General features: G+C 48.3%; 1 protein-coding gene across 5 annotated transcripts in view; it reads left to right on the top strand.

The window, feature by feature from the left end:
• MAD1L1 (mitotic arrest deficient 1 like 1) overlaps window positions 1-26,808 on the top strand; it is a 1,517,492-nt gene that overhangs the window by 61,327 nt on the left and 1,429,357 nt on the right. For all 5 annotated transcript variants that reach the window (XM_063934609.1, XM_063934611.1, XM_063934608.1 and 2 more), the window contains exon 7: window positions 18,561-18,691. In XM_063934609.1, the coding sequence (XP_063790679.1) occupies window positions 18,561-18,691 (131 nt within the window). The remainder of the gene's footprint in view (window positions 1-18,560; window positions 18,692-26,808) is intronic.

Genomic DNA, 26,808 nt, shown 5'->3' with positions numbered 1-26,808 from the left:
ATATAATCTGAGGCATTGTAATGTGGCACAATATGAACTGAGGCATTGTAATGTGGCACAGTATGAACCGAGGCATTGTAATGTGGCACAGTATGAACCGAGGCATTGTAATGTGGCACAGTATGAACCGAGACATTGTAATGTGGCACAATATGAACCGAGGCATTGTAATGTGGCACAATATGAACTGAGGCATTGTAATGTGGCACAATATGAACTGAGGCATTGTAATGTGGCACAATATGAACTGAGGCATTGTAATGTGGCACAATATTAACCGAGGCATTGTAATGTGACACAATATGAACCGAGGCATTGTAATCTGGCTCAATATGAACCGAGGCATTGTAATGTGGCACAATATGAACTGAGGCATTGTAATGTGGCACAATATGAACCGAGGCATTGTAATGTGGCACAATATGAACTGAGGCATTGTAATAACACATAATATGAACCTGGGACATGGTACGTCATAATGTGACTTGGGAGTACTGTGTTGCGAAATGCAGTGGTTCCTAAACGGAGTGCTGTTGCACCCTGGGGTGCCTCAGGGCCCTTGCAGGGGTGCCTTGGTTTGGTGGTCCAGACCAATTCAAGTTATTTATGGTCAATGTAATAGGCAAAACCAGTTTTTATGGCTTCCAGTCATAAAATGTGTCCAAAACAGAAGCGATCCTGTTCCTCACCACATAACTAAACCTAAGGATTACCCTAAAGCATAGATTTTTTTTTTTTAACTGTGTTTTTATTGAAGCATATGCATCAATACAAATTACAGAAGCAGAAAAAAGGGTTGCATACAGTGTTGAGGGGAACTACAGTGTAATAGATATGGTAGCACAGTGTACTACGCAAGATGGTTGACAAGTTATGAGGTACAGTATGCAATACACATAACAAATATTCATATAGAATACACATAGAAAGAGCAAAAATAGAACAAACTGTCAGCACAGATCGATTTTGTGATGCAATTTTTCGAACACTCCAGTTTTCTAATTTTCCAACCATAACAGGAAGAACGGGAGCTACAACCGCAGCCCGCATCCTGAGAACAGTCAGCTGACTATGTCAAATTTAACATACAATGCAAAATAAAAAAGAAAAAAAAAGTAAGATATACAGTAGAAATATAAAAGATGTGGATCATTACTGTTAAAGAGGATTTTGGTACTTACCGATAAATCAATTTCTCTGAATCCTCTAGGGGACACTGGAGTCCTATACAGTAGGGGTGTGAAGCCTTGAACCGGAGGTGTGGCACAATCTAAAATTAGCATTGTCTGCACAGCCGGCTCCTCCCCCTTCACATCCCTCCCTCAGTTTGAAAAATGTGACTGAGAGAATAGGACATGACACTATAACCCATGGCGAGGAACCGAACCGTACAACATATCAAACAGCGACCAAGAACTCTTAACCGAACAACTAACGCTGTTTGCACGAACTGTTTAGAACAAGAACTTTGAACACAGCAGGTTGACAGCACCGAGGCGGGCGTCCAGTGTCCCCTAGAGGATTCAGAGAAATGGATTTATCGGTAAGTACCAAAATCCTCATTTCTCTTTCATCCACTAGGGGACACTGGAGTCCTATACAGTAGGGGACGTCCCAAAGTTTTCCACCAGGGAGGGAGTGCTGTCGGTGGCCTGCAAAACCAAACGTCCGAACTTAGATTCTCCGGACGCAAAAGTATCAAACTTGTAAAATCTTGTGAACGTGTGGGCTGAAGACCACGTCGCCGCTCTGCAAAGTTGCGTAGTGGAAGCACCTCTGGCAGCCGCCCACGAGGCACCCACTGATCGGGTAGTATGAGCACCCGTCTGAACTGGAACCGGTTTGCCACAGGAAATATAAGCTTGCCGAATGGCAAGTCTAATCCATCTAGACAGTCTGCTTAGATGCCGGCCAACCCTTCTTTGGCCCATCATAAAGAACAAACAAATGGTCCAACTTTCTGAAAGACGACGTAACCTGTATGTATACCCGTAAAGCTCGGACAACATCCAATGACACGTCCTCAGCTGTGAGACCCTGGAAGGATGGGACCACGTGAGCAGTCGATTCTGAGATGGAGCCTTGATCAATAAATCGTCCAGATAAGGTATAATCGTGACTCCCAACAGCCTCAGTCCTGCAACCATGATCGCCATGATCTTTGTGAAAATTCTTGGGGCTGATGCTAGGCCGAACGGCAATGCCCGGAATTGGTAGTGATCCGCCACCAGTGCGAACCTTAAGTAAGCCTGGTGAGGAGTCCAGATTGGAATATGCAGATATGCATCCTTTATGTCCATGGATACCATGAACTCACGCTGTTCTAAGCCTGCAATGACTGATTGGATTGATTCCATCTGAATTTGTAGACTCTTAAAAACTGGTTGAAAAACTTTTAAATTGATTATTGGTCTGACCGTCTCGTCTGGCTTTGGCACGACAAAAAGATTGGAATAGAACCCCGTTCCTCTCTGAGAAGCGGGAACCGGAATAATGACCTCTGCATGTAGCAATTTGAGAATTGCTGCCCGTAGTGCCCTTGCTTTCTGAGGACACTGAGGCAATCCTGTTGTAAAAAACTGACTGTGAGGCCTCTGTTGAAATTCCAGTTTGTATCCCTGAGAGATCAAGTTGTTCACCCAAAGTTCTGGTGAGGCTTTGGCCCAGATGTCCTGAAAACCTTCCAGTCGGCCGCCCACCAAGGGGCACCCCAGGTGAGCTGGGAGGCCGTCATGCCACGGTCTTGTCAGCAGGTTTATCCTGCTTTCTGGTTGCTGCTTGTGAGCGGCCTCTACCTCTGCCCCCACGTGCTTGTGTACCGAAACCCCTCGAAAGGACTGAGATCTAAATGAAGTAAATGCTGGTCCCGAATAACCTCTCCTAGTCTGTGGAGCGGTTCTCGCAAAAGGAATAGGCAGAAAAGTGGACTGCGAAATCTACTTTGTCCAACTCTGGTCCGAACAGCATTTCACCCCCAAAGGGAATGGATTCTACTGCCTTTTTGGTGTCAGAGTCTCCTTGCCATTCTCTAAGCCATAAAATCCTTCTAGCCGATATGGCCGATGCAGATATGCGTGATGCGATTCTGCTAATATCCTTAGAAGCCTGACACAAGTATGAAGCAGATTCTCGAATGTGTTCCGCCAGTTGGGTAATCTCTTCTAAGCTATTTTCCTCCTCAATAGCTTATACAATACGTCCAGACCATGCACCCATGGCCTTGTTAACCCAAGCACAGACGATTGCAGGTCTCTGCGCTGCACCAGCTGCTACGAAAATTGACTTTAACGCCGTGTCAACCTTACGGTCTGACGCATTCTTTAAAGTAGTTACGTTAGGAATTGGTAAGATTGTCTTCTTTGACAACCTTCCTAGGGAAGCATCCACTACCGGCGGATTCTCCCACTTGTCCATTACACCCCTAGGTAGGGGATAAGTTATCTGAAACCGTTTCGGAAATTGAAAACGTTTGTCAGGTTGTTTCCAAGCCTCCTCCATCTGAGACTGGAGTGATTTAGGTATGGGAAACACTGCTGAACGCGGCTTTTGGGATTCGAACAAATCGAAATCTTCCGGCTCCCGTATTTCTTCCACCTGAAAGTTTAAGATCTCCTTTACCGCATCAATCAAGGAGTCCAGACCAGAGATTGCCGTGTCCCCCTCTGGAAAATCGGCATCTAGGTTAGGTTCAATTAACTCACCTTCCTCCGTATCAAGAAGAAAAACCTCTTCCTCCTCTGATTCCGGTTTAATAGGAAGCGTTCTTTTAACTGCCTTTCGCAGTTTCTGCGTGTGCCGGCGGCGTTAACTTGATGAGAAATTCCGCCATCGTCTTTGAGAATCCCGCAGCCCATTCCGATTGCTGCCTGCGCGATTCTGCCATCTCCTTGGAGATTCTATTAGCAAGGTTGTCTTCCCATGCCTTAGCCAGAGCACTGCTCCCAGGTGGAGCAGGAGTCGCACACCCCGGAGCTGCCAACCCGCGTGCTCTTCTTGTTACATTTCGTACAGACATAACAGGTCTTTGAGGTCTTGGTTGCCTTAGACATGTTGTTTCTAAAAACCCTCTACCGGGTCACTACGCAGCGCTTTCACCCTTTAAACTAGGAAGAGAAAGACTGGGAGATGACGGAAGCGAAGGTATTGGATTCGGCTGGAAAATTTTTTTTTATCAGCCCTCTCTTATAGAGAAGGGGCAGGTCTATTATTTTTACAGAAAAAAAAAAAAATTAAAAGAAAATAAAAACACCAGCCGACTCTCAACCCCCACACCCCAACCGTATAGCAGCTACGATGCTAGAGTTGGTATCCGCCTGCTTCCGTGTATTTTCTTCAGAATCTTTAAAATAGAAGTCCCTTGAAAATATAAATTTGTAAATGATTACTTTTCAGGAGATCCTCATATATATTTATTTTCCCCAGCAGAGGGAGCTGTTAAACAGAATATCTCTACTGTTATTAATATATATGCACTATCCAAACAGTGCAGCAGAGGGAGCAGATTTTGCAGAATGTCTCTACTCTTAATATTATATGCACTATTCAAACAGTGCAGCAGGGGGAGCAGTGTAATAAAAAACAAATTCCCTTCTTTACTGGGTGGGGGGGGGGGGGGGGGGAAAGGAGGTCCCTTCTTTACACAGACATGGCGCCTTCCCCACTAAACGCTTCTCCCTTTAAAACAATCTCTACTGCTCTCTGACCTTATTCTCTTAACGCTGCGCGCTTGTTTAGCCGCGCGGCGTACGTCTATATGAGGCTCCCACTCCCTCCCGCTGGCTGGAGTGCGCCGCTTCCCCTGGCTGACGCGCACCGAACCCGCTGGCCAGTGCGCGCCGGGGCTGTTTCCCGAAGCGGTGCCTGTGCACCGCTTCGTCTCCGCTGTGCAGCGCGCCGCTCAGCCGTCTCTCCCTGCACACAGGTAAGACACGCTGAGTCCTGCGCCGCACATGGCTCCCGCGCGCCGGCCGCTGACAACACTTTTACACTTAAAGAGAGAGTGAGAGCCATCCTAAGGGAGAGAGGGAGAGAAAGAAGAAAAAATGTTTTTTTTTTTTAAAGAATTATACCTAAAAGACCCTATGCTACTTTACCAGTACTCACTATTTAGAGGACTCTGGAGGATCTCCTGCGGAGAGATGCAGATCCCTTCAATAGGGATCTTTGTCTCTTCAATATCAAGCAGCCTTGTCCCCCTTTTGTTAGGTTGACGCAGCTCTTTTCAGATTTTTAGTCAGGAGCTCAGTTGCTCCAAGTGCTGTGCCTCCAGTACAATTTTTCAAACTGAGGGAGGAGGGATGTGAAGGGGGAGGAGCCGGCTGTGCAGACAATGCTAATTTTAGATTGTGCCACACCTCCGGTTCAAGGCTTCACACCCCTACTGTATAGGACTCCAGTGTCCCCTAGTGGATGAAAGAGAAATAATAAAGGCAATGAATCCTATAACATTAAGTGGGAAGGGAAAAAAAAAAGGGTAGGATCCATAATATCACAGCAGACCCATTCCATTAAATGACTATTCAGACCATATAACTAAAGATATCAAATGGTTTTATGGTATTATTCATACATATAGTTGAGTTAATTGACACTTATCACAACCAAACAAGCACGCGGTGTTACGACAATAAGTAAAATAAATAAAATAGAATGAGAAAAAATAAAAAATAAAATCCTTATTTGAAATGTATTTTTCATTCCACAGTACTACAATACCAAATGTGAAGTACACATGTATAAGGGCCATATTCTGATCCATATGCTAATGTATACAGAACTAATATATTTTTCTTTATCATCCACTAGGGGTCACTGGAGTACTCTTGGGATATGGACGGGCTTCCGTAGGAACAGCACTGAATATTTAAATTTAGAACACTCCACCCCTCCATATCCCCGAGTACCTCTCAGTGTTTTTTCTGTGCTAGACGTAGCAACAGCTCTGTGACTGAAGTCACGATTACTTTGAAGAATTTTTTTTTTTTTTTTCTATTGTACATCCCTTTCCCCCTTCCAAAAGGCAGGGTCAGGGATAGTGCAGCTGCTGATAGCAGCAGGGGCGTGTTGGGCCTCTCTGAAAGAGCTCCCTCACAGCCACACACACAGCCTCCTGCACAGGCTGGCCGGCGCTTGTTCAGGAGCCCCGTCGGAGCCTCCTCACAAACTGCAGGATACAGGTATGTGAACGGGGCGGTCAGCTCCCGCTGCCGCCCCGAGGTGTGGGGACATTGTAGCGCTTAGCGCCCGCCGCTGCTCGCTCCACTTGGCCGCCCGTCCCGCCGCTGCTCTCCCCACTCAGCGCCCTCCCCACACGGCCACAGTCTTCAGCACAAGACCTCCGCGCAGGCCGCCGCTGATCTGCGCTCAGAGGCCGCCGGCCGCCGCAGCTCTCTCGCTCACGGGGCCGGCCGCCGCTACTGCTCCGGGTCCCACCGCTGGGTGACGCGCGGCTCACCCGGGCTCAGCACAGCGCTCGGCGATACCCACTGGGGCCCCACACGCTGCGCTGCCGCTGCTTTGATTCGAAAAGAGCAGGCAGCCATTACACAGGAGCAGGGGGGACAAGCAATAAGTTAAGGGGGCAATAAGCGGCATACGAAATACTGCAGCAGCAGATGATAGACTGCAGGGATTTTTTGCAGGGTTATAATCAGTGAATGTTGTAACCAGCATTAGGATTATATGTATAAGCATAGCATGGCAGCCATGTTTAACCACGCTTCCTGTGTCTTCCTGCTGTGATTCCAGAAGGTTCCAGTACTACATCTCTACTCCACCGGAGGCGCAGGGGTGTTAGTGGGAATTTGGGATCACATTTCACAGTACTGGCCACGTGTACTGCACTTGGCCAGATTTATATACAGAGACACCTTACTGCTATTTTACTGAGTCGTGCAGGTGTCTGTTTTTTGTGTATTGTATTGTCTGTCGCCATAATGAGTAAGGCACCAGCAAAAACTAAAAAGCATAATTGCAAAGTCTGTGGCAGTGTGTTACCGGATGGATCTACCACATGTACAGTATGTTTTGTGGATTCGGTTCAGAATACCATTTCTGCTCCAGTTTTACAACCAATGTCCTCACCGGACCCTCCGTGGGGTAGGTTAGTAAATGTACTGGATAGATTACAATCAGAATTGACCGCCGCTCGTCAGGAGCGGGAAACGGTAAGGTCTGAGTCTAGGGTGAGACCGTCAGAACTACCGGAGGCGTCTCAGCCTTGCGTAAGGTCCAAATCCATTTTGGGTAAACGGGATAAATTTCATATGTCTTATGATTTTCCAGTTTCTGCTATGTTGCATTCTGACGATTCCATGCCAGACCTCACGGAACAAGATGAGGGTGAGGAGGGCGAAGTGGAGTCAGATGGCGAGGATTTTAACAGTTCCGGCATTGATGATCTCATCAGAGCGGTACGTCAGTCTCTGAGGTTTCCTGAAACTGAGGAGCCTCTCACAAATGATCAGGTCGTATTTACGAAACGGCGGAAGACGCCAATAAGTTTTCCTGTGTCGGATTCTCTAAATCAGATGTTAGTAGAAACACGACAGAATCCAGATAAACGGTTTTCTATACCTCGCAGATTTAAGTCTAGTTATCCGTTTCCAGACTCGGTAACGTGTACATGGGAGAATCCACCAATAGTTGATTCGTCAGTGTCCAAGCTTACCAAGAAATTAACCATACCAGTGCCGGCAGCTACTACGCTTAAAGATCCTTCAGATCGCAAGATAGAAACTATGCTAAAATCCATGTATATAGCAGCAGGTGTGATGCTAAGACCTGGATTGGTTGGCATTTGGGTCACTAAGGCGCTCATAATATGGCTTACAGAATTCAAATCTGCTTTACATGACGAAAACCTGATAATTCTTGTAAATCAAATGATTGAGGCTGTAGAGTATCTCTGTACAGCGTCTACTGACGTCTGTCAGCTCACTTCTCGTATTTCATCGTCGCTAGTTACGGCACGAAGAGCACTCTGGCTGCGTGCTTATCATGCGGAGGCAGAGGTCAAACGAAGTATAGAGGCGTTGCCTTACGATGGCAAGAAGTTGTTTGGTCCAGAATTGGACGCATGGATTGCGGAGGCTACGGGAGGTAAGTCTGTTTTCTTACCATTGCCTCCACCGGTTCCAAGAAGAAGGTACGCTGGACCTTCGTTCAAATCCTTTAGACCTCAGCCCTTTCGAGGACGTGGCAGAGGATCAGCCACGCCTGCTAGACGTGGTCGCGGACGTGGTTTCCAACAAACCAACACAACTCGCCAGGACGCTAAGGTTACTGACAAGCCAGTGGCATGACGGGCTACCAGCCCATCTCGGTTCTCCAATTGTGGGAGCACGCCTTCAGACGTTCCATGTGGCGTGGTTCCACACATCCGCGGATGGGTGGATCCGCAATTTAGTGTTAAAAGGTTACAAAATAGAGTTCGACTGTCTTCCGCCTCTGAGGTTTTTCAAGACAGGATTGCCTCTGTCGGACGACAAGAGGACGGTTCTGCAAATTGCCATTCAGTCCCTACTGGATTCGGCAGTTTTGATTCCGGTCCCTGTACACCAACAGGGTCAGGGTTATTATTCAAGTCTGTTTGTGGTACCGAAGCCGGATGGCTCAGTCAGACCAATATTGAACTTAAAGGGGCTCAATCAGTACGTAACTTACTACAGATTCAAGATGGAGTCTCTACGTTCGGTGATTGCGGGTTTAGAGCCAAAGGAATTTATGATTGCGCTAGACCTCAAGGATGCGTACTTACACATTCCAATTTGGCAGCCTCATCAGAAATTCTTACGGTTTGCAATACGCCAGAACCATTACCAGTTTCAGGCTCTACCGTTTGGCCTGTCATCAGCGCCTCGGGTATTCACCAAAGTGATGTCTGTGATGATAGCTCATCTCAGATCCCTAGGAGTGACAATAGTTCCATATTTAGACGATCTGCTCATCAAAGCTCCGTCTCAACAGATACTTCTCCAACATGCGCTGCAAACATACGATGTACTGGTTCACCACGGTTGGATTGTCAATTTCAAGAAATCACATCTAATTCCGTCTCAACGCCTTCATTTCCTAGGTATGATTCTCGATACGGTCAATCAAAGAATTTACCTACCACAGCAGAAAGTACAAATTCTGCGCCATTTAGTACAATTAGTGCTGAAGCCACGCACAGTGTCGGTACACTTGTGCATTCGCCTCTTAGGCACAATGGTGGCAGCTTTCGAGGCGCTTCAGTTTGGAAGATTTCACTCTCGTCCATTTCAACTGAATGTGCTCGCCCAGTGGTCGGGCTCGCATCTGCAGATTCACCACAGGGTGAGGTTGTCGCCAAGAGCAAGAGTAACTCTGCTCTGGTGGCTCAAGGAACACAATTTAACCTCAGGAAGACGGTTCGGAGGCTGGAATTGGATAATTCTAACTACGGACGCCAGTCTCAGAGGTTGGGGAGCGATAATTCAAAATTGTCAGCTCCAGGGTCTCTGGGCGGATCACGAAAAATTGCTGTCTATAAATGTCCTGGAACTCCGCGCAATTTACAATGCGCTACGACAAGCAGTGCACATGATTCGCTCTCAGCTGGTCCAAGTGCAGTCAGACAATGCGACGGCGGTCGCATACATCAACAAACAAGGAGGAACGAGAAGCCGCATGGCAATGCGGGAAGTAGCTCGAATCCTCAATTGGGCGGAATGTCACCAGGTGATATTGTCGGCCGTGTTCATTCCGGGAGTGGACAACTGGGAAGCGGATTATCTCAGTCGTCGGGATTTTCATCCAGGCGAATGGGCATTAAATCCAGAAGTGTTTCACATGTTGGTTTAGCGATGGGGTTATCCTCAGGTGGACCTGATGGCGTCTCGACACAATCACCAAACGTTCCAGTATGTGTCCAGAACAAGAGATCCAAAGGCAGTGGCAGTGGATGCTCTCACTGTCGCGTGGCCGTACAGTCTTGTGTATCTGTTTCCACCGTTTCCGTTGCTCCCTCTGGTGCTAAAACGGATCAAAAGAGTCGGTCACAGTCATACTAGTGGCGCCTCATTGGCCTCGGAGAGCTTGGTTCTCGGATCTCCGAGGACTACTCGCAGACGATCCTTGGCCGCTCCCACTGCGTCCAGACCTGTTACAACAGGGTCCGTTCCTTTACCCCGATTTAGCGCGGCTGCGTTTGACGGGGTGGCTGTTGAGACCGCCCTCTTAAGAAGAGAGGGCATTCCAGATTCGGTTATACCAACCATGTTACGAGCTAGGAAGCCGGTTACGGCAGCTCATTATTACAGAATATGGCGTGCCTATATAGGTTGGTGTGAAGCTCGGAAGTTTCCGACATCCTCTTTCAAGTTATCCCGCCTTTTGTTATTTCTACAAACAGGGTTAGATGGAGGATTGCGTTTATCTACACTAAAGGTGCAGGTATCTGCTTTGTCAATTTACTTTCAAAGACGATTGGCTCTATTGCCGTCTATACGCACTTTTCTCCAAGGTGTACTCGGGGTACAGCCTCCATTCATTCCACCTACAGCGCCATGGGACTTGAATCTGGTTTTGGAGTTCTTACAGTCTTCATATTTTGAACCCTTACAGCAAGTGGATATAAAGTTTCTCACTTGGAAAACCATTTTTCTCCTAGCCTTAGCTTCGGCAAGGCGTGTTTCGGATTTGGGTGCCTTGTCATGCAAGGCACCGTATTTGGTATTTCATGATGACAGAGCGGAACTTCGGACGAATCCCGCTTTCTTACCAAAGGTAGTGTCATCTTTTCACATCAATCAACCAATAGTAGTTCCTGTGTTGACAGCACATTCTGGAACGCTGGATGTGGTACGCGCTTTACGCGTTTATGTATCCCGAACGTCTTCAGTTCGTAAGACGGATACGTTGTTTGTTCTCTATGATGCTGCCAAGATAGGTTGGCCAGCGTCTAAACAAACCTTATCCAGATGGATAAAACTGACCATACGTCAGGCTTACCTTCATGCTAGGTTACAACCGCCTACGTCAGTAACCGCTCATTCCACACGTTCTGTGGGAACTTCATGGGCAGCGGGTCGTGGGGCTTCTACGACGCAGCTTTGCCGTGCGGCTACATGGTCTTCAGTGCACACGTTTGTGCGCTTTTACAAGTTTGATACGTTTGCGGCATCAGCATCTAGCTTTGGCCGCCTAGTGTTACAAGTGCCAAACAGCTCTCCCGCCCACGGGGGAAGCTTTGGTACGTCCCAAGAGTACTCCAGTGACCCCTAGTGGATGATAAAGAAAATAGGATTTTGGTACTTACCAGGTAAATCCTTTTCTTTGAATCCATAGGGGGCACTGGACGCCCACCCAGAGCAGTTTTACCTAGTTGTGGTTAGTTCTGAGGATCTTATGGTAACACACTTTCACCGACTGGTTCAAATTACAAGTGCTGGTTAGGGTGTCAACTGTTTAGTTGTCAGTAACGTTATGTGTTAACTTAGTTATTGTCAGTTATGTTATATGTAATACTCCATTGTCAACATCTCTATAGTTCCTGTTCGGCTCAGTAAAAAACACTGAGAGGTACTCGGGGATATGGAGGGGTGGAGTGTTCTAAATTTAAATATTCAGTGCTGTTCCTACGGAAGCCCGTCCATATCCCAAGAGTACTCCAGTGCCCCCTATGGATTCAAAGAAAAGGATTTACCTGGTAAGTACCAAAATCCTATTTTTTCTGCTGCGGGGTACACTGGGCTCCACAAGGAACGACATAGGGGTGTAGAGTAGGATCTTGATCCGAGGCACCAACAGGCTCAAAAGCTTTGACTGTTCCCAAGATGCATAGCGCCGCCTCCTCTATAACCCCGCGTCCCTGCACAGGAGCTCAGTTTTGTAGTTGGTGCCGCAGATAGCAGGCACATAACAGAGGGGCTGCTCTGGGCAGCCCTAAGAAGAGCTTTTTTAGAAGAAAAGTGAAGACTTCAAGGGCTGCAGCAGTGTGTACATGTCTGGAGACATTCAATGCTGTAGCTCCATCTCTCCCCAGCGGCGCTGTACACTCCCGCGCCCTGGTTGCCGGGTAACTACAGCAGGAGGCTCCGGTTTTCTTCTGGTCAGGCACAAATGACTGGGGCTCTCCGGGATCGCGTGGCCGCGCTTTGGGAGGTGGTGAGTGGGTCCCGCTCGCGATCCGGCGCGGCCGGTTGGAGGCGGGCCACGCGTGCTGGCGGTGGACACTGGCAGTACAGGCGATCCCACTAGATCACCAGGGCATGGGTGCAGGTCAGGTTTTCTCTTAAAAAAGTAGGCCGCAGTACCAGGTGGTTTTGCCAGCAGAGGGGATAAGGCTTGGACCTGGAGCCCCTCCCCCAGCCCCAGGGCGCCATTTCCAGCAAATGTTCCCGCCCTGGAGCTGCATATCTGTCTCTCCCTCACTCCCTGTCAGTGTTTGGGTGCCATTTCTCTCAGCTACACTGTTCCTGGGACTGCTTGGGCGAATCCTCCTTTGCAAAGCCATGTGGTTGTCAGCGCTGTGACTTTACATGACACTTAAGTATTCTACATGTCCATTAGACAGTGTTAGTTAAGAGAGAGTGCATTTAGTCAGGCTTCTCTGGTACAAGTACCCTGTGATATAACACTCCACAGTAAGAACTGGATGTATATCTATTGATTACAGATATATATATATATATATATATATATATATATATATATATATATATATATATATATATATATATATATATATATATATATATATATATATATATATACTGGTCCAGTGCAATATTATTGTTGGTAATAACCTCTGCATTGTTTAACTGTGACATGTGTGTGCATTAGCTTGTTGGGTGATTTACATTTCATGTCTCTGACTCCACTTGCTATCCCTATATTCTATAACCTGAGGGGGCTTGGTTTTAATTATTTTATAATAATATAGGATATTCACAAGATCTACTCTAATACGTATTTTTCTCTGTGATTTTAGTCATCATATCTCTCCTGTATCTCTGCTTGTGCTGACTACACTGCGCAGGGGTTTGGGCAAGAGGTATTGGCCCTCATTCCGAGTTGTTTGCTCGCTAATTTTCTTCGCATTGTAGAGATTTTCCGCTAACTGCGCATGCGCAATGTTCGCACTGCGACTGCGCCAAGTAAATTTGCTATGCAGTTAGGTATTTTACTCACGGCATTACGAGGTTTTTTTCTTCGTTCTGGAGATCGGAGTGTGATTGACAGGAAGTGGGTGTTTCTGGGCGGAAACTGGCCGTTTTATGGGAGTGTGGAAAAACGCTGCCGTTTCTGGGAAAAACGCGGGAGTGGCTGGAGAAACGGAGGAGTGTCTGGGCGAACGCTGGGTGTGTTTGTGACGTCAAACCAGGAACGACAAGCACTGGAAGAGTAAGTCTCTCGAGCTACTCAGAAACTGCACAGAGAAGTCTTTTCGCAATATTGCGAAACTTTCGTTCGCAATTTTGCCAAGCTAAGATTCACTCCCAGTAGGCGGCGGCTTAGCGTGTGCAATGCTGCTAAAAGCAGCTTGCGAGCGAACAACTCGGAATGAGGGCCATAGTGCTGCTGACAATTGTACTTTGTTACCTGATATTGCAAGTTATTTCATGTCTGCTTCTAAAGGTAACGGTTCTGGGGCTGAACACACTGCCGCTGTTGCTGAAGCCACAGATCCCTATGAGGAGACTATAGCAGCTGCGGGCTCTGGTTCTGGGGGCTCCTTGCCCCCCAGTGGGACTGTGGCATCGGGAGGCCCATAATGACCCACCGTGGGCTGCTTTCTCCACGCTACTGCATACGCTAGTTACTAAACTAACACCCCCTATGGGACCTCCTATGCCGGTTCAACCGTATGAGGTCCCCGCAGCTAACCAGCCGTGGGCGGATAACTTGTTCAACTTCTTCAATCGAGCAGACCAGTCCTTGACTACTAAAAAGTCTGACCCTCACTCGCCTAAGACCAAGGGGTCCTCTAAGCGAGCTCTTACCTCCTCACAATCCACTGCTGTCACTGACACCTCGTCTGATGAAGATGGCGCTTACACTGACCCCACAGATTCTGACACAGGTATTCTAGCAGCCAAGGCCTCTACTACATCAGTCCTGGCTCGCCGGATATTGTGGCTGAGATCCTGGTCTGTGGATCCTGTTCAAGTACAGTCGGACAACGCCACCACAGTGGCTTACATAAATCATCAAGGCGGCACTCGAAGCCGTTTGACAATGAAGGAAGTCTCACGGATTCTACAATGGGCGGAACGCCATCTACCGGCCATATCAGCAATATTCATTCCGGGAGTCCTGAATTGGGAAGCGGACTTTCTCAGTCGTCAGGACGTACATGCCGGCGAGTGGGGCCTCCATCCAAAAGTGTTTAAACTCCTAATAGAATAGTGGGGCCTTCCAGATGTAGATCTGATGGCGTCTCGACACAATCACAAGGTTCCGGTCTTCGGAGCAAGGACAAGGGATCCTCAAGCAGCATTCGTGGATGCGCTGGCGGTGCCGTGGCGGTTTCGGCTGCCGTACGTGTTCCCTCTGATGTCACTCCTGCCCAGGGTAATTCGGAAGTTCAAGCAAGAAACAGGAATTCTGCTTCTCATAGCTCCAGCATGGCCCAGACGGCACTGGTTCTCAGACCTGCAGGGCTTATCGTCAGAGCGTCCAATTCTACTTCCACAACGCCCAGACTTCCTCGTTCAGGGCCCCTGTATCTACCAGGACCTAGCCTGGCTGTCTTTGACGGCGTGGCTCTTGAAGCTTCCGTCTTAAGGGCTGAAAGTTTTCTGAGGCGGTCATTCAAACTATATGTTGCAGGCCCGGAAACCGGCTTCTGCTCGGATTTACCATTGGGTCTGGCATTCTTACTTTGTTTGGTGCGCATCTAACAATTATTACGCTTCCAAGTTGAGTACAGCCAAGTTGTTGGCCTTTCTTCAGCAGGACCTGGACTTAGGCCTGCGTCTGGCCTCCCTCAAGGTTCAATTATCTGCCTTGTCGGTGTGGTTTCAGAGAAAGATTGCGACCTTACCTGATGTGCATACCTTCACTCAGGGTGTGTTGCGTATCCAACCTCCCTATGTCCCGCCTGTGGCTCCTTGGGACTTGTCGGTGGTTTTGGAGGCGTTACAATAGTCTCCGTTTGAACCTCTTGGATCAGCTGATTTTAAGTGGTTTTCGCATAAGGTGGTGTTTCTGCTGGCTATTGCTTCAGCTAGACGAGAGTTCCCCATATCTGATATTTCACCATGACCGAGCGGTTCTTAGGACTCGTCTCGGTTATTTGCCTAAGGTGGTTTCTTCGTTCCACCTTAACTAGGAGATTGTGGTACCGGCCTTTGTCTCTCCTGATCTGTCTCCCAAAGAGCAGTCTTTGGATGTGGTACGGGCTCTCCGTATCTATGTGAAGAAAAATGCTTCTGTTAGGAAGTCTGATTCTCTTTATTCTGTTTGGGTTTCACAAACGGGGCTGGCCTGCTCACAAGCAACCTTTGGCCAGATGGATTAGAATGGTGATTGCACATGCTTATGTGAGGGCTGGTCTGTCAGCTCCTGCTCACATTACGGCCAATTCTACTCGGCCTGTTGGACCTTCTTGGGCGGCCCGCCGTGGTGCGACCCTTGAACAATTGTGCAAGGCGGCTACGTGGTCCTCTGTGAACACGTTCATAAGGTTCTATGCCTTCGATACTGCCGCTTCCTTTGGATGCCGTGTTCTTGTGCCCGCTACAGTGCGTCCCATCCCATAAGGAACTGCTTTAGGACATCCCCTATGTCTTTCCTTGTGGAGCCCAGTGTACCCCGCAGCAGAAAACGAGTTTTATGGTAAAACTTTGTTAAAACTCTTTCTGCGAGGTACACTGGTCTCCACAAGGCGCCCACCCTGACGCACTTAGCTTCTTTGGGTTGGTATGGCATTAGCCGCTGACACTTCTCCTGTCGTGAGAGTGTGGTGTATGTGGCTACTAACCGTTCTCGTCTCTTTTCCTGCTACTGCATTGGGCTGGTTAACTAAAAACTGAGCTCCTGTGCAGGGAGGCGGGGTTATAGAGGAGGCGGCGCTATGCATCTTGGGAACAGTCGAAGTTTTTGAGCCTGTTGGTGCCTCGGAGCAAGATCCTAGTCTACACCCCTATGTCTTTCCTTGTGGAGCCCAGTGTACCTCGCAGAACGAGTTTTAACAAAGGTAAGTTCTTACCATAAAACTTGTGTTTTTTTTTTGTTTTGTTTTTTGCCATAGTCAAAATCTTGAGTGAAGGTTATACACTGTGTAGGCAGGCCAATGAAGTGGGAGTTAATAACAAACTATTCAAGTAACATCACCTAGAGTGCCCTGGAATAAAAGTGGTACATGTTCGATTGGCCTTTCCTTTCTGATAAACCAATACAACAACTCAGTGGGCGAGGGAGAAATTAGCATATATGGGCTAATTAAACAGGACATGTTTTCACCTTGTACCTTTCTGCAGGGTAAAAAAAGGGCAACACATGGTAAGGATATTCTCAATTCAAAATGCAAGTGTTTTTTGTCAGAAAGATGAGTCAGAGATTTGAGCACAACTGGAAAAGTTACTATAGCGGTAAGGTGCGGGGGTAGAAATAGTGGCATCCGCCTCAGAAATATATGTGGGCTCTTTTCTGAGGCTGGTAGTAGATAAATCATCCATGTCAGTCTCCCTGTGACCGTACCAAAATAGACAGACAAGGAGATTGGTCATCCGAAGGGGCTAAGTCACGATCAAAGAGAGATATCAAACAGCTGATTCTACTTTCTATGTAAGGCATTAAGATTTTTGACAGCTCTGCCGCCAGCTGAGTGGCGAGAGCTTCAGTGTCACGCAGTGAAGATATGACCAGCTTCCCTGTTGAGACAGGAGGGAGAGAGGGTAGCGGAGGGCATATCTTCAAAGAGGGAATCCCACACAGACATTTTACCAGCTACCACTTAAAATGTATGACAAAAGATTAACACCAAAATATGAAAGTTATTTACTAGAGTCAGTTTATGAAGTACTGCATCTCAGCAGAGAAAAGTAGTAAATGTTAAAGCACACTAGTATTAAAATAATATATGTATAGGATAAGAAAAATAAAAAGGCCAAAAAATTAATAAATGAAATACAAATAAAAACACACAAAGACTTCTGAAGGAGGGACACGGAGAGCGCAGCGCGCGGCTCTCCTGTGTCCCTCCTGCATCTCCAGCGGCAGCGGCGTCTGAGTGGTAAAAGAAGTGCACGAACCGGCACTTCCATTAACACACGCCGCTGCCGCCGGAGATGCAGGAGGGACACAGGAGAGCCGCGCGCTGCGCTCTCCGTGTCCCTCCTTTAGAAGACAGCGCGGGAGCGACGGAGGGTAAGTATCTAGCACTGTGGGGCATATCTGGCACACCTGGCACTGTGGGGCATATCTGGCACTGTGGGGCATATTTGGCACATCTGGCACTGTGGGGCATATCTGGCACTGTGGGGCATATCTGGCACTGTGGGGCATATCTGGCACTGTGGGGCATATCTGGCACTGTGGGGCATATCTGGCACTGTGGGGCATATCTGGCAGACCTGGCACTGTGGGGCATATCTGGCACTGTGGGGCACATCTGGCACACCTGGCACTGTGGGGCACACCTGGCACTGTGGGGCACACCTGGCACTGTGGGGCACACCTGGCACTGTGGGGCACACCTGGCACTGTGGGGCACACCTGGCACACCTGTCACTGTGGGGCACATCTGGCACACCTGTCACTGTGGGGCACATCTGGCACACCTGGCACTGTGGGGCACACCTGGCACACCTGGCACTGTGGGGCACATCTGGCACACCTGGCACTGTGGGGCACATCTGGCACACCTGGCACTGTGGGGCACATCTGGCACACCTGGCACTGTGGGGCACATCTGGCACAACTGGCACTGTGGGGCACATCTGGCACACCTGGCACTGTGGGGCACACCTGGCACTGTGGGGCACATCTGGCACTGTGGGGCACATCTGGCACATCTGGCACTGTGGGGCACATCTGGCACTGTGGGGCATATCTGGCACTTTGAGGTCTGTGTACGGGTAGAGCTGCATTTCCCACCCTAGGCTTATACTCGAGTCAATAAGTTTTCCCAGGTTTTTGTGGTAAAATTAGGTGCCTCGGCTTATATTCGGGTCGACTTATACTCGAGTATATACGGTATATATTTTTTAATTTCTTTAACAAACTTTTATATAAGGGGTGCCGTGAAAACATTTCTGATACTCATGGGCACTGTGATTAAAAAAAAAAAAAAAAAAAGTTTGAGATCCACTGGCATAATGTGTACTGGCAGCTCTACAATGTAACTTAACGTGAATTAGGGCACTAGTATGGTTCATAAAATAAACTAGGGCATAAAAGTAACAACTGCTGCAGAGAGGCGTCTCTCTAGAAGCAGTGGGATAAGGGCCTCCTCAAAATGTTGCTGTGGAGCCCACAAAGTTCTCGCTACGAACCTGTCCACGTGCATATGTGTGAAATAGCCCTTATTGGATGCCTTCGTTTGAGGACAAATTGGCATGAGGATAACTAGATTGTTTTATCTTGCTCAGACTCTGGAACAGAAGCTGTCTTCCCAGGAACATGATGCTGCCGTAGTAAAGAACATGAAATCTGATCTGGAAAAGCTGCCAAAGATTGAGAAGGAGCTGCAGCAACTGAGGGAAGAGAATGCTTACTTCAGGTATGGCTACAGAAGTGAAATGTAGGCTCAAACACGACTGTATTTCAAATTGCCACTAAAGACCTTTTTAAGCGATTGTACACTGTTTTACAAATTACTCATACTTACATAGAAACATAGAATTTGATGGCAGATAAGAACCACTTGGCCCATCTAGTCTGCCCCTTTTTTACCATATTTTTACCTCAAACCTTCTTTGATACTTATTTTTTTGTAAGGATATCTGTATGACTATCACATGCATGTTTAGATTGCTCTACTGTCTTAACCTCTACCCCTGCTGATGGGAGTCTGTTCCACTTGTCCACTACTCTGTGTAGTAATTTTTCCTCAAATTTCTCCTGAACCTACCTCCCTCCAGTTTCTTAGCACTGAACAAACTTCTCCATTGTTTACTGGGAAGGAGAGGTGATGGCCACACAAAGTACAAACGGGCAAAAGTTAATGGGGATAAAAAAAAAAAAATCAGTGATCTCGCATATGTGTTTCCCTGATTATGTATTGTAAATACTGCCGTTATCACGTTTCCATTGACTTGGGTCTATCCTTAAGCTTGTAAAACAAGATTTGTAATGTCTCACTGCAGCTCACTGCACATCACACTGTGCTGTATTCTCCACATCAGCGCAACAGATCACTGGGTGTATGGTAGGGATTACAGAGCTGAACATGGACCCTATGTTCAGCTGCGGTCTGTATTGCACCTGGCTGTCTAGTGTTGGGAGCCATGTCTTGGTTACAGCAGTGTGTGCTTCATAATTTGGAAGCGCTTTGCAATGACATCATGCCAATCCACTCATACAGATTTCACAGCATCCAGAATGTGGGAGCAAGTCTTAAGGGCCCCATACACTAGAACGATAATGCCCAATTTCATCCAGTTTTGGGCATTGGGGCCGATATATTGGGTGAAATCGGGCATTTTGGAGGCGTATCCGATCCGATGCGCGTTTCCGTGAGGGTCGGATCTGCTCCCCTAGATCGTTATGGGCCCCATACACTACAACGATATGTCTGAGGCTGAAGTCGGAGTCGATTTCCCTTGAACTCTCCCGGGGATGGAGGCCAAGATCCTTTTCCCACTCTTGTTCTTGCCTGCTCAGAATATATGTGCTGATATCAGGTAGCATGCTATGTATTAAAGTCATTCCTCTTCATAAAGGATGTGTCGTCCTACATCTTTGCAGCAGTCGCGCAGTGATACTCGTCATAGTTCAACGCAGTGCAACTAGTACGTGCCCAAAGACTGTGCTGAGTAACTAGTACGTGCCCAAAGACTGTGCTGAGTAACTAGTACGTGCCCAAAGACTGTGCTGAGTAACTAGTACGTGCCCAAAGACTGTGCTGAGTAACTAGTACGTGCCCAAAGACTGTGCTGAGTAACTAGTACGTGCCCAAAGACTGTGCTGAGTAACTAGTACGTGCCCAAAGACTGTGCTGAGTAACTAGTACGTGCCCAAAGACTGTGCTGAGTAACTAGTACGTGCCCAAAGACTGTGCTGAGTAACTAGTACGTGCCCAAAGACTGTGCTGAGTAACTAGTACGTGCCCAAAGACTGTGCTGAGTAACTAGTACGTGCCCAAAGACTGTGCTGAGTAACTAGTACGTGCCCAAAGACTGTGCTGAGTAACTAGTACGTGCCCAAAGACTGTGCTGAGTAACTAGTACGTGCCCAAAGACTGTGCTGAGTAATTAGATAGTCAGTCGACACTTGTATTTCTGTGTGCGACTGAATCTGTATACATAGTGCTGTGATGAAGCAGCCGCCATGTTCCACTGTTCTTTGTGTACAGACTCCGTTACATACAGTATACAAGTGTTGCATATCATATTAATCAGCACAGTCTCCTTGTGCATACCAGTTGCATCACTTTTGGCAAGAGGGTGACGCATGAAGAGTTACACGGGACCTGGCGGCTCACTGCTGCCAGGCATCTCCCGCTATGGGGCATATTGAGGCTAGATGTATGAGGACACATCGTTTTGTTTAATCACTGATAAAGAGAATATGTTGAAGCCTTGTATGAGGTGTGCTATACAACGTATACCTGTCTAGATCCAAAGTAGAAGTGGTTTAGCGTTGAGGGCAGTAGGGTTATCCCATTTCTCTGACGTCCTAGTGGATGCTGGGAACTCCGTAAGGACCATGGGGAATAGCGGGCTCCGAAGGAGACTGGGCACTCTAAGAAAGAATTAAGACTACCTGGTGTGCACTGGCTCCTCCCTCTATGCCCCTCCTCCAGACCTCCGTTAGAATCTGTGCCCGGCTCGAGCTGGTTGCACACTAGGGGCTCTCCAGAGCTTCTAGTAAAGAAAGTATTTATTAGGTTTTTTATTTTCAGTGAGATCTGCTGGCAACAGACTCACTGCAACGAAGGACTTAGGGGAGAGAAGCGAACCTACCTGCTTGCAGCTAGCTTGGGCTTCTAGGCTACTGGACACCATTAGCTCCAGAGGGATCGAACACAGGCCCAGCCTCGGTCGTCCGGTTCCGGAGCCGCGCCGCCGTTCCCCTTGCAGAGCCAGAAGCATGAAGATCTTCACGGAAATCAGCGGGTGAAGACTCCAGTCTTCATTAAGGTAGCGCACAGCACTGCAGCTGTGCGCCATTGCTCCCTGTGCACACCACATACTCCGGTCACTGATGGGTGCAGGGCGCTGGGGGGGGTGCCTTGGGCAGCAATTAGAGTACCTTAAAGTGGCTAATCACACATAATATAGCCTAAGAAGCTATATATGTGTGTAAAATACCCCTGCCACATTATTATTATAAAAGCGGGAGAAGTCCGCCGAAAAAGGGGCGGGGCTATCTCCCTCAGCACACTGGCGCCATTTCCTTTCACAGCTCCGCTGGAAGGACGCTCCCCGGGCTCTCCCCTGCAGTTTCCAGGCTCAATAGGGTAAAAAAGAGAGAGGGGGGCACTAAATTTAGGCGCAAATACTATATATATAGCGGCTATAGGGTAAATCACTTGTGTAGTGTAACTCCCTGCATTATATAGCGCTGTGGTGTGTGCTGGCATACTCTCTCTCTGTCTCCCCAAAGGACTTTGTGGGGTCCTGTCCTCAGTCAGAGCATTCCCTGTGTGTGTGCGGTGTGTCGGTACGGCTGTGTCGACATGTTTGATGAGGAGGCTTATGTGGAGGCGGAGCAAGTGCTGATAAATGTGATGTCACCCCCTGCGGGGTTGACACCTGAGTGGATGGATATGTGGAAGGAATTACGCGACAGTGTCAACTCCTTACATAAAAGGTTTGACGACATAGCAGATGTGGGACAGCCGGCTTCTCAGCCCGTGCCTGCCCAGGCGTCTCAAAAGCCATCAGGGGCTCAAAAACGCCCACTACCTCAGATGGCTGACACAGATGTCGACACGGATACTTACTCCAGTGTCGACGACGATGAGACTAGTGTACATTCCAACAGAGCCACCCGTTACATGATTACGGCAATGAAAAATGTGTTGCACATTTCTGACATTAACCCAGGTACCACAAAAAAGGGTATTATGTTTGGGGAGAAAAAGCAACCAGTGGTTTTTCCCCCATCTGATGAGTTGAATGAAGTGTGTGAAGAAGCGTGGGCTTCCCCCGATAAGAAATTGGTGATTTCTAAAAAGTTGCTAATGGCGTACCCTTTCCCGCCAGAGGACAGGATACGTTGGGAGACATCCCCTAGGGTGGAAAAAGCGCTCACACGCTTGTCAAAGAAGGTGGCACTACCGTCTCAGGATACGGCCGCCTTAAAGGAGCCTGCGGATAGAAAGCAGGAGGCTATCCTGAAGTCTGTATATACACACTCGGGTATTATACTGAGACCGGCTGTTGCTTCAGCATGGATGTGCAGTGCTGTTGCTGCGTGGTCAGATTCCCTGTCTGATAACATTGATACCCTCGACAGGGACACTATATTGCTAACCATAGAGCATATTAAAGACGCAGTCTTATACATGAGAGATGCACAGAGGGATATTTGCCGGCTGGCATCTAGAATTAATGCAATGTCCATTTCTGCCAGGAGAGGATTGTGGACTCGGCAGTGGACAGGTGATGCAGATTCTAAAAGGCACATGGTGGTTTTGCCTTACAAAGGTGAGGAATTGTTTGGGGACGGTCTCTCGGACCTCGTTTCCACAGCAACAGCTGGGAAGTCGACATTTTTAACCCATGTTCCCTCACAGCCAAAGAAAGCACCGTATTATCAGGTACAGTCCTTACGGCACCAGAAAGGCAAGCGGGTTAAAGGCGCGTCCTTTCTGCCCAGAGGTAGAGGGAAAAAGCTGCACCATACAGCCACTTCCTAAGAACAAAAGTCCTCTCCCGCTTCCTCTAAGTCCACCGCATGACGCTGGGGCTCCACAGGCGGAGCCAGGTGCGGTGGGGGCCCGTCTCCGGAACTTCAGCGACCAGTGGGCTCGCTCACGGGTGGATCCCTGGATTCTACAAGTGGTATCTCAGGGGTACAAGCTGGAATTCGAGACGTCTCCCCCTCGCCGTTTCCTCAAATCAGCCTTGCCAACAGCTCCCCCAGTCAGGGAGGCAGTGCTGGAGGCGATTCACAAGCTGTATTCTCAGCAGGTGATAATCAAGGTACCCCTCCTTCAACAAGGACGGGGTTACTATTCCACAATGTTTTTGGTACCGAAACCGGACGGTTCGGTGAGACCCATTTTAAATTTTAAATCCTTGAACACTTATATAAGAAGGTTCAAGTTCAAAATGGAATCGCTCAGGGCGGTTATTGCAAGCCTGGACGAAGGGGATTACATGGTATCACTGGACATCAAGGATGCTTACCTGCATGTCCCCATTTAACCTCCTCACCAGGAGTACCTCAGATTTGTGGTACAGGACTGTCATTACCAATTCCAGACGTTGCCGTTTGGTCTGTCCACGGCACCGAGGGTATTTACCAAGGTAATGGCCGAAATGATGATACTCCTTCGGAAAAAGGGAGTTTTAATTATCCCATACTTGGACGATCTCCCTATAAAGGCGAGGTCCAGGGAGCAGTTGTTGGTCGGCGTAGCACTATCTCGGGAAGTGCTACAACAGCACGGCTGGATTCTGAATATTCCAAAGTCGCAGCTGGTTCCTACAACGCGCTACTGTTCCTGGGGATGGTTCTGGACACAGACCAGAAAAAAGTGTTTCTCCCGGAGGAGAAAGCCAAGGAGTTGTCATCTCTAGTCAGAGACCTCCTGAAACCAAAACAGGTGTCTGTGCATCACTGCACGCGAGTCCTGGGAAAGATGGTAGCTTCCTACGAAGCAATTCCATTTGGCAGGTTCCATGCAAGGTTCTTTCAGTGGGATCTGTTGGACAAGTGGTCCGGATCACATCTTCAGATGCATCGGCTGATAACCCTGTCTCCAAGGACCAGGGTGTCTCTGCTGTGGTGGCTGCAGAGTGCTCATCTTCTAGAGGGCCGCAGATTTGGCATACAGGACTGGGTCCTGGTGACCACGGATGCCAGCCTTCGAGGCTGGGGGGCAGTCGCACAGGGAAGAAACTTCCAAGGACTATGGTCAAGCCAGGAGACTTCCATACACATAAATATTCTGGAACTAAGGGCCATTTACAATGCCCTAAGTCAGGCAAGACCCCTGCTTCAACACCAGCCAGTGCTGATCCAGTCAGACAACATCACGGCGGTAGCCCATGTAAACCGACAGGGCGGCACAAGAAGCAGGTTGGCGATGGCAGAAGCCACAAGGATTCTCCGATGGGTGGAAAATCACGTGATAGCACTGTCAGCAGTGTTCATTCCGGGAGTGGACAACTGGGAAGCAGACTTCCTCAGCAGACACGACCTCCACCTGGGAGAGTGGTGACTTCATCCAGAAGTCTTCAAAATGATTGTAAACCGTTGGGAAAGGCCACAGGTGGACATGATGGCGTCCCGCCTCAACAAAAAACTAAAAAGATATTGCGCCAGGTCAAGGGACCCTCAGGCGATAGCTGTGGACGCTCTAGTGACACCGTGGGTGTACCAGTCGGTTTATGTGTTCCCTCCTCTGCCTCTCATACCCAAGGTACTGAGAATAATAAGAAGGAGAGGAGTAAGAACTATACTCGTGGTTCCAGATTGGCCAAGAAGAGCTTGGTACCCAGAACTTCAAGAAATGATCTCAGAGGACCCATGGCCTCTGCCGCTCAGACAGGACCTGCTGCAGCAGGGGCCCTGTCTGTTCCAAGACTTACCGCGGCTGCGTTTGACGGCATGGCGGTTGAACACCGTATCCTAAAAGAAAAGGGCATTCCGGAGGAAGTCATTCCTACACTGATTAAAGCTAGGAAAGATGTGACCGCAAAACATTATCACCGCATATGGCGGAAATACGTTGCGTGGTGTGAGGCCAGGAAGGCCCCAACGGAGGAATTTCAGCTATGTCGATTTCTGCACTTCCTACAGTCAGGGGTGACTATGGGCCTAAAATTGGGTTCCATTAAGGTCCAGATTTCGGCTCTGTTGATTTGCTTCCAAAAAGAACTGGCTTCACTGCCTGAAGTTCAGACTTTTGTAAAGGGAGTGCTGCATATTCAGCCCCCTTTTGTGTCCCCAGTGGCACCTTGGGATCTCAACTTGGTGTTGGATTTCCTAAAGTCGCATTGGTTTGAGCCACTTAAAACCGTGGAGATAAAGTTCCTCATGTGGAAGGTGGTCATGCTGTAGGCCTTGGCGTCGGCCAGGCGTGTATCAGAATTGGCGGCTTTGTCATGTAAAAGCCCTTATCTGATTTTTCATATGGATAGGGCGGAATTGAGGACTCGTTCCCAACAGGGCCGTCTCTTCGTATGGGCTCAATGGGCACTTGCCCAAGGGCCCCATGAGTACAAAGGCCCTAGGCTGTTAGCTGATGGTCCCCTCTTTCCAATGGTACCAGATTTTTGAAAATCTGCTTAGGAGAACCGGAGATATCCAATGTCAAAGCAGTGATCCCCATCCAAGCCTGTTAATTTCTCTTCCCAGCCAGATATCTCGGGTTTTTTCTGACTTAGAGTTTTTCTGAGGGTATACTCCAAAAGCTGCGACTCTCCCCTTTCGATGGACACTGGCAGCTTGTCTCTACTATGCTTAGAACCAGAGATAGCAGCCTTCCAGCAGCTGGTCCCTACTCCAGCTCCACACGCCTAATAAGCAGTTTTATCTTTTCATCGGCTCCTGAACTCTGATCCCCAAGTCCCTAGTACCTCCTGAAAGGTGGGACTCTCCTATTTTTTTTTTATCCCATTCAAAGCTAAGAAATCTATTTCCAGGAACTTGAGATATCTGCAGTCAAGCAAGATGCCCTCCCACCAGAAAATGATGAATATTAAGTCCAGTCCACTATCTACCCCTTCCATGTGTATTAAACATCCCCTACCACCCTGGAAGTCATGTACCAGGGCCCCTTCATTCAGCACAATGCCCCCTTCTACAGTTTAGTGTTCTCCCTCCCGCCCCATCTCCCACCACCTGTGCAGTAAAGGAGTAATTAGCAGAAATTACTGCTCCAGGTCCTACATGCTGAGCGGAAGATAGAACACCTCCTAACGCCCGCGGGACATCAGAGCTGCCACTGATAGCACCCCCCACCCCTACGACTGGAGGATCGGTAGGGGCCCTAGTGCATCCCTGTGCCCAGGGGCCTACACTGCTGTTAAGACGGCCCTGGTTCCCAATTCCTTCCTAAGGTGGTATCAGCTTTTCATGTGAACCAACCTATTGTGGTGCCTGTGGCTACTCGGTACTTGGAGGATTTCAAGTTGCTGGACGTAGTCAGGGCCCTGAAAATATATGTTTCCAGGACGGCTAGAGTCAGAAAAACTGACTCGCTATTTATCCTGTATGCACCCAACAAGCTGGGTGCTCCTGCTTCAAAGCAGACTATTGCTCGCTGGATCTGTAGCACGATTCAACTTGCACATTCGGCGGCTGGACTGCCGCAGCCTAAATCTGTAAAAGCCCATTCCACGAGGAAGGTGGGCTCTTCTTGGGCGGCTGCCCGAGGGGTCTCGGCTTTACAACTTTGCCGAGCTGCTACTTGGTCGGGTTCAAACACGTTTGCAAAATTCTACAAGTTTGATACCCTGGCTGAGGAGGACCTTGAGTTTGCTCATTCGGTGCTGCAGA

Source organism: Pseudophryne corroboree, chromosome 7 (assembly GCF_028390025.1).
Source record: "Pseudophryne corroboree isolate aPseCor3 chromosome 7, aPseCor3.hap2, whole genome shotgun sequence".
Taxonomy (NCBI): Eukaryota; Metazoa; Chordata; class Amphibia; order Anura; family Myobatrachidae; genus Pseudophryne; species Pseudophryne corroboree.
This window is presented reverse-complemented; position numbering and strand designations above follow the sequence as displayed.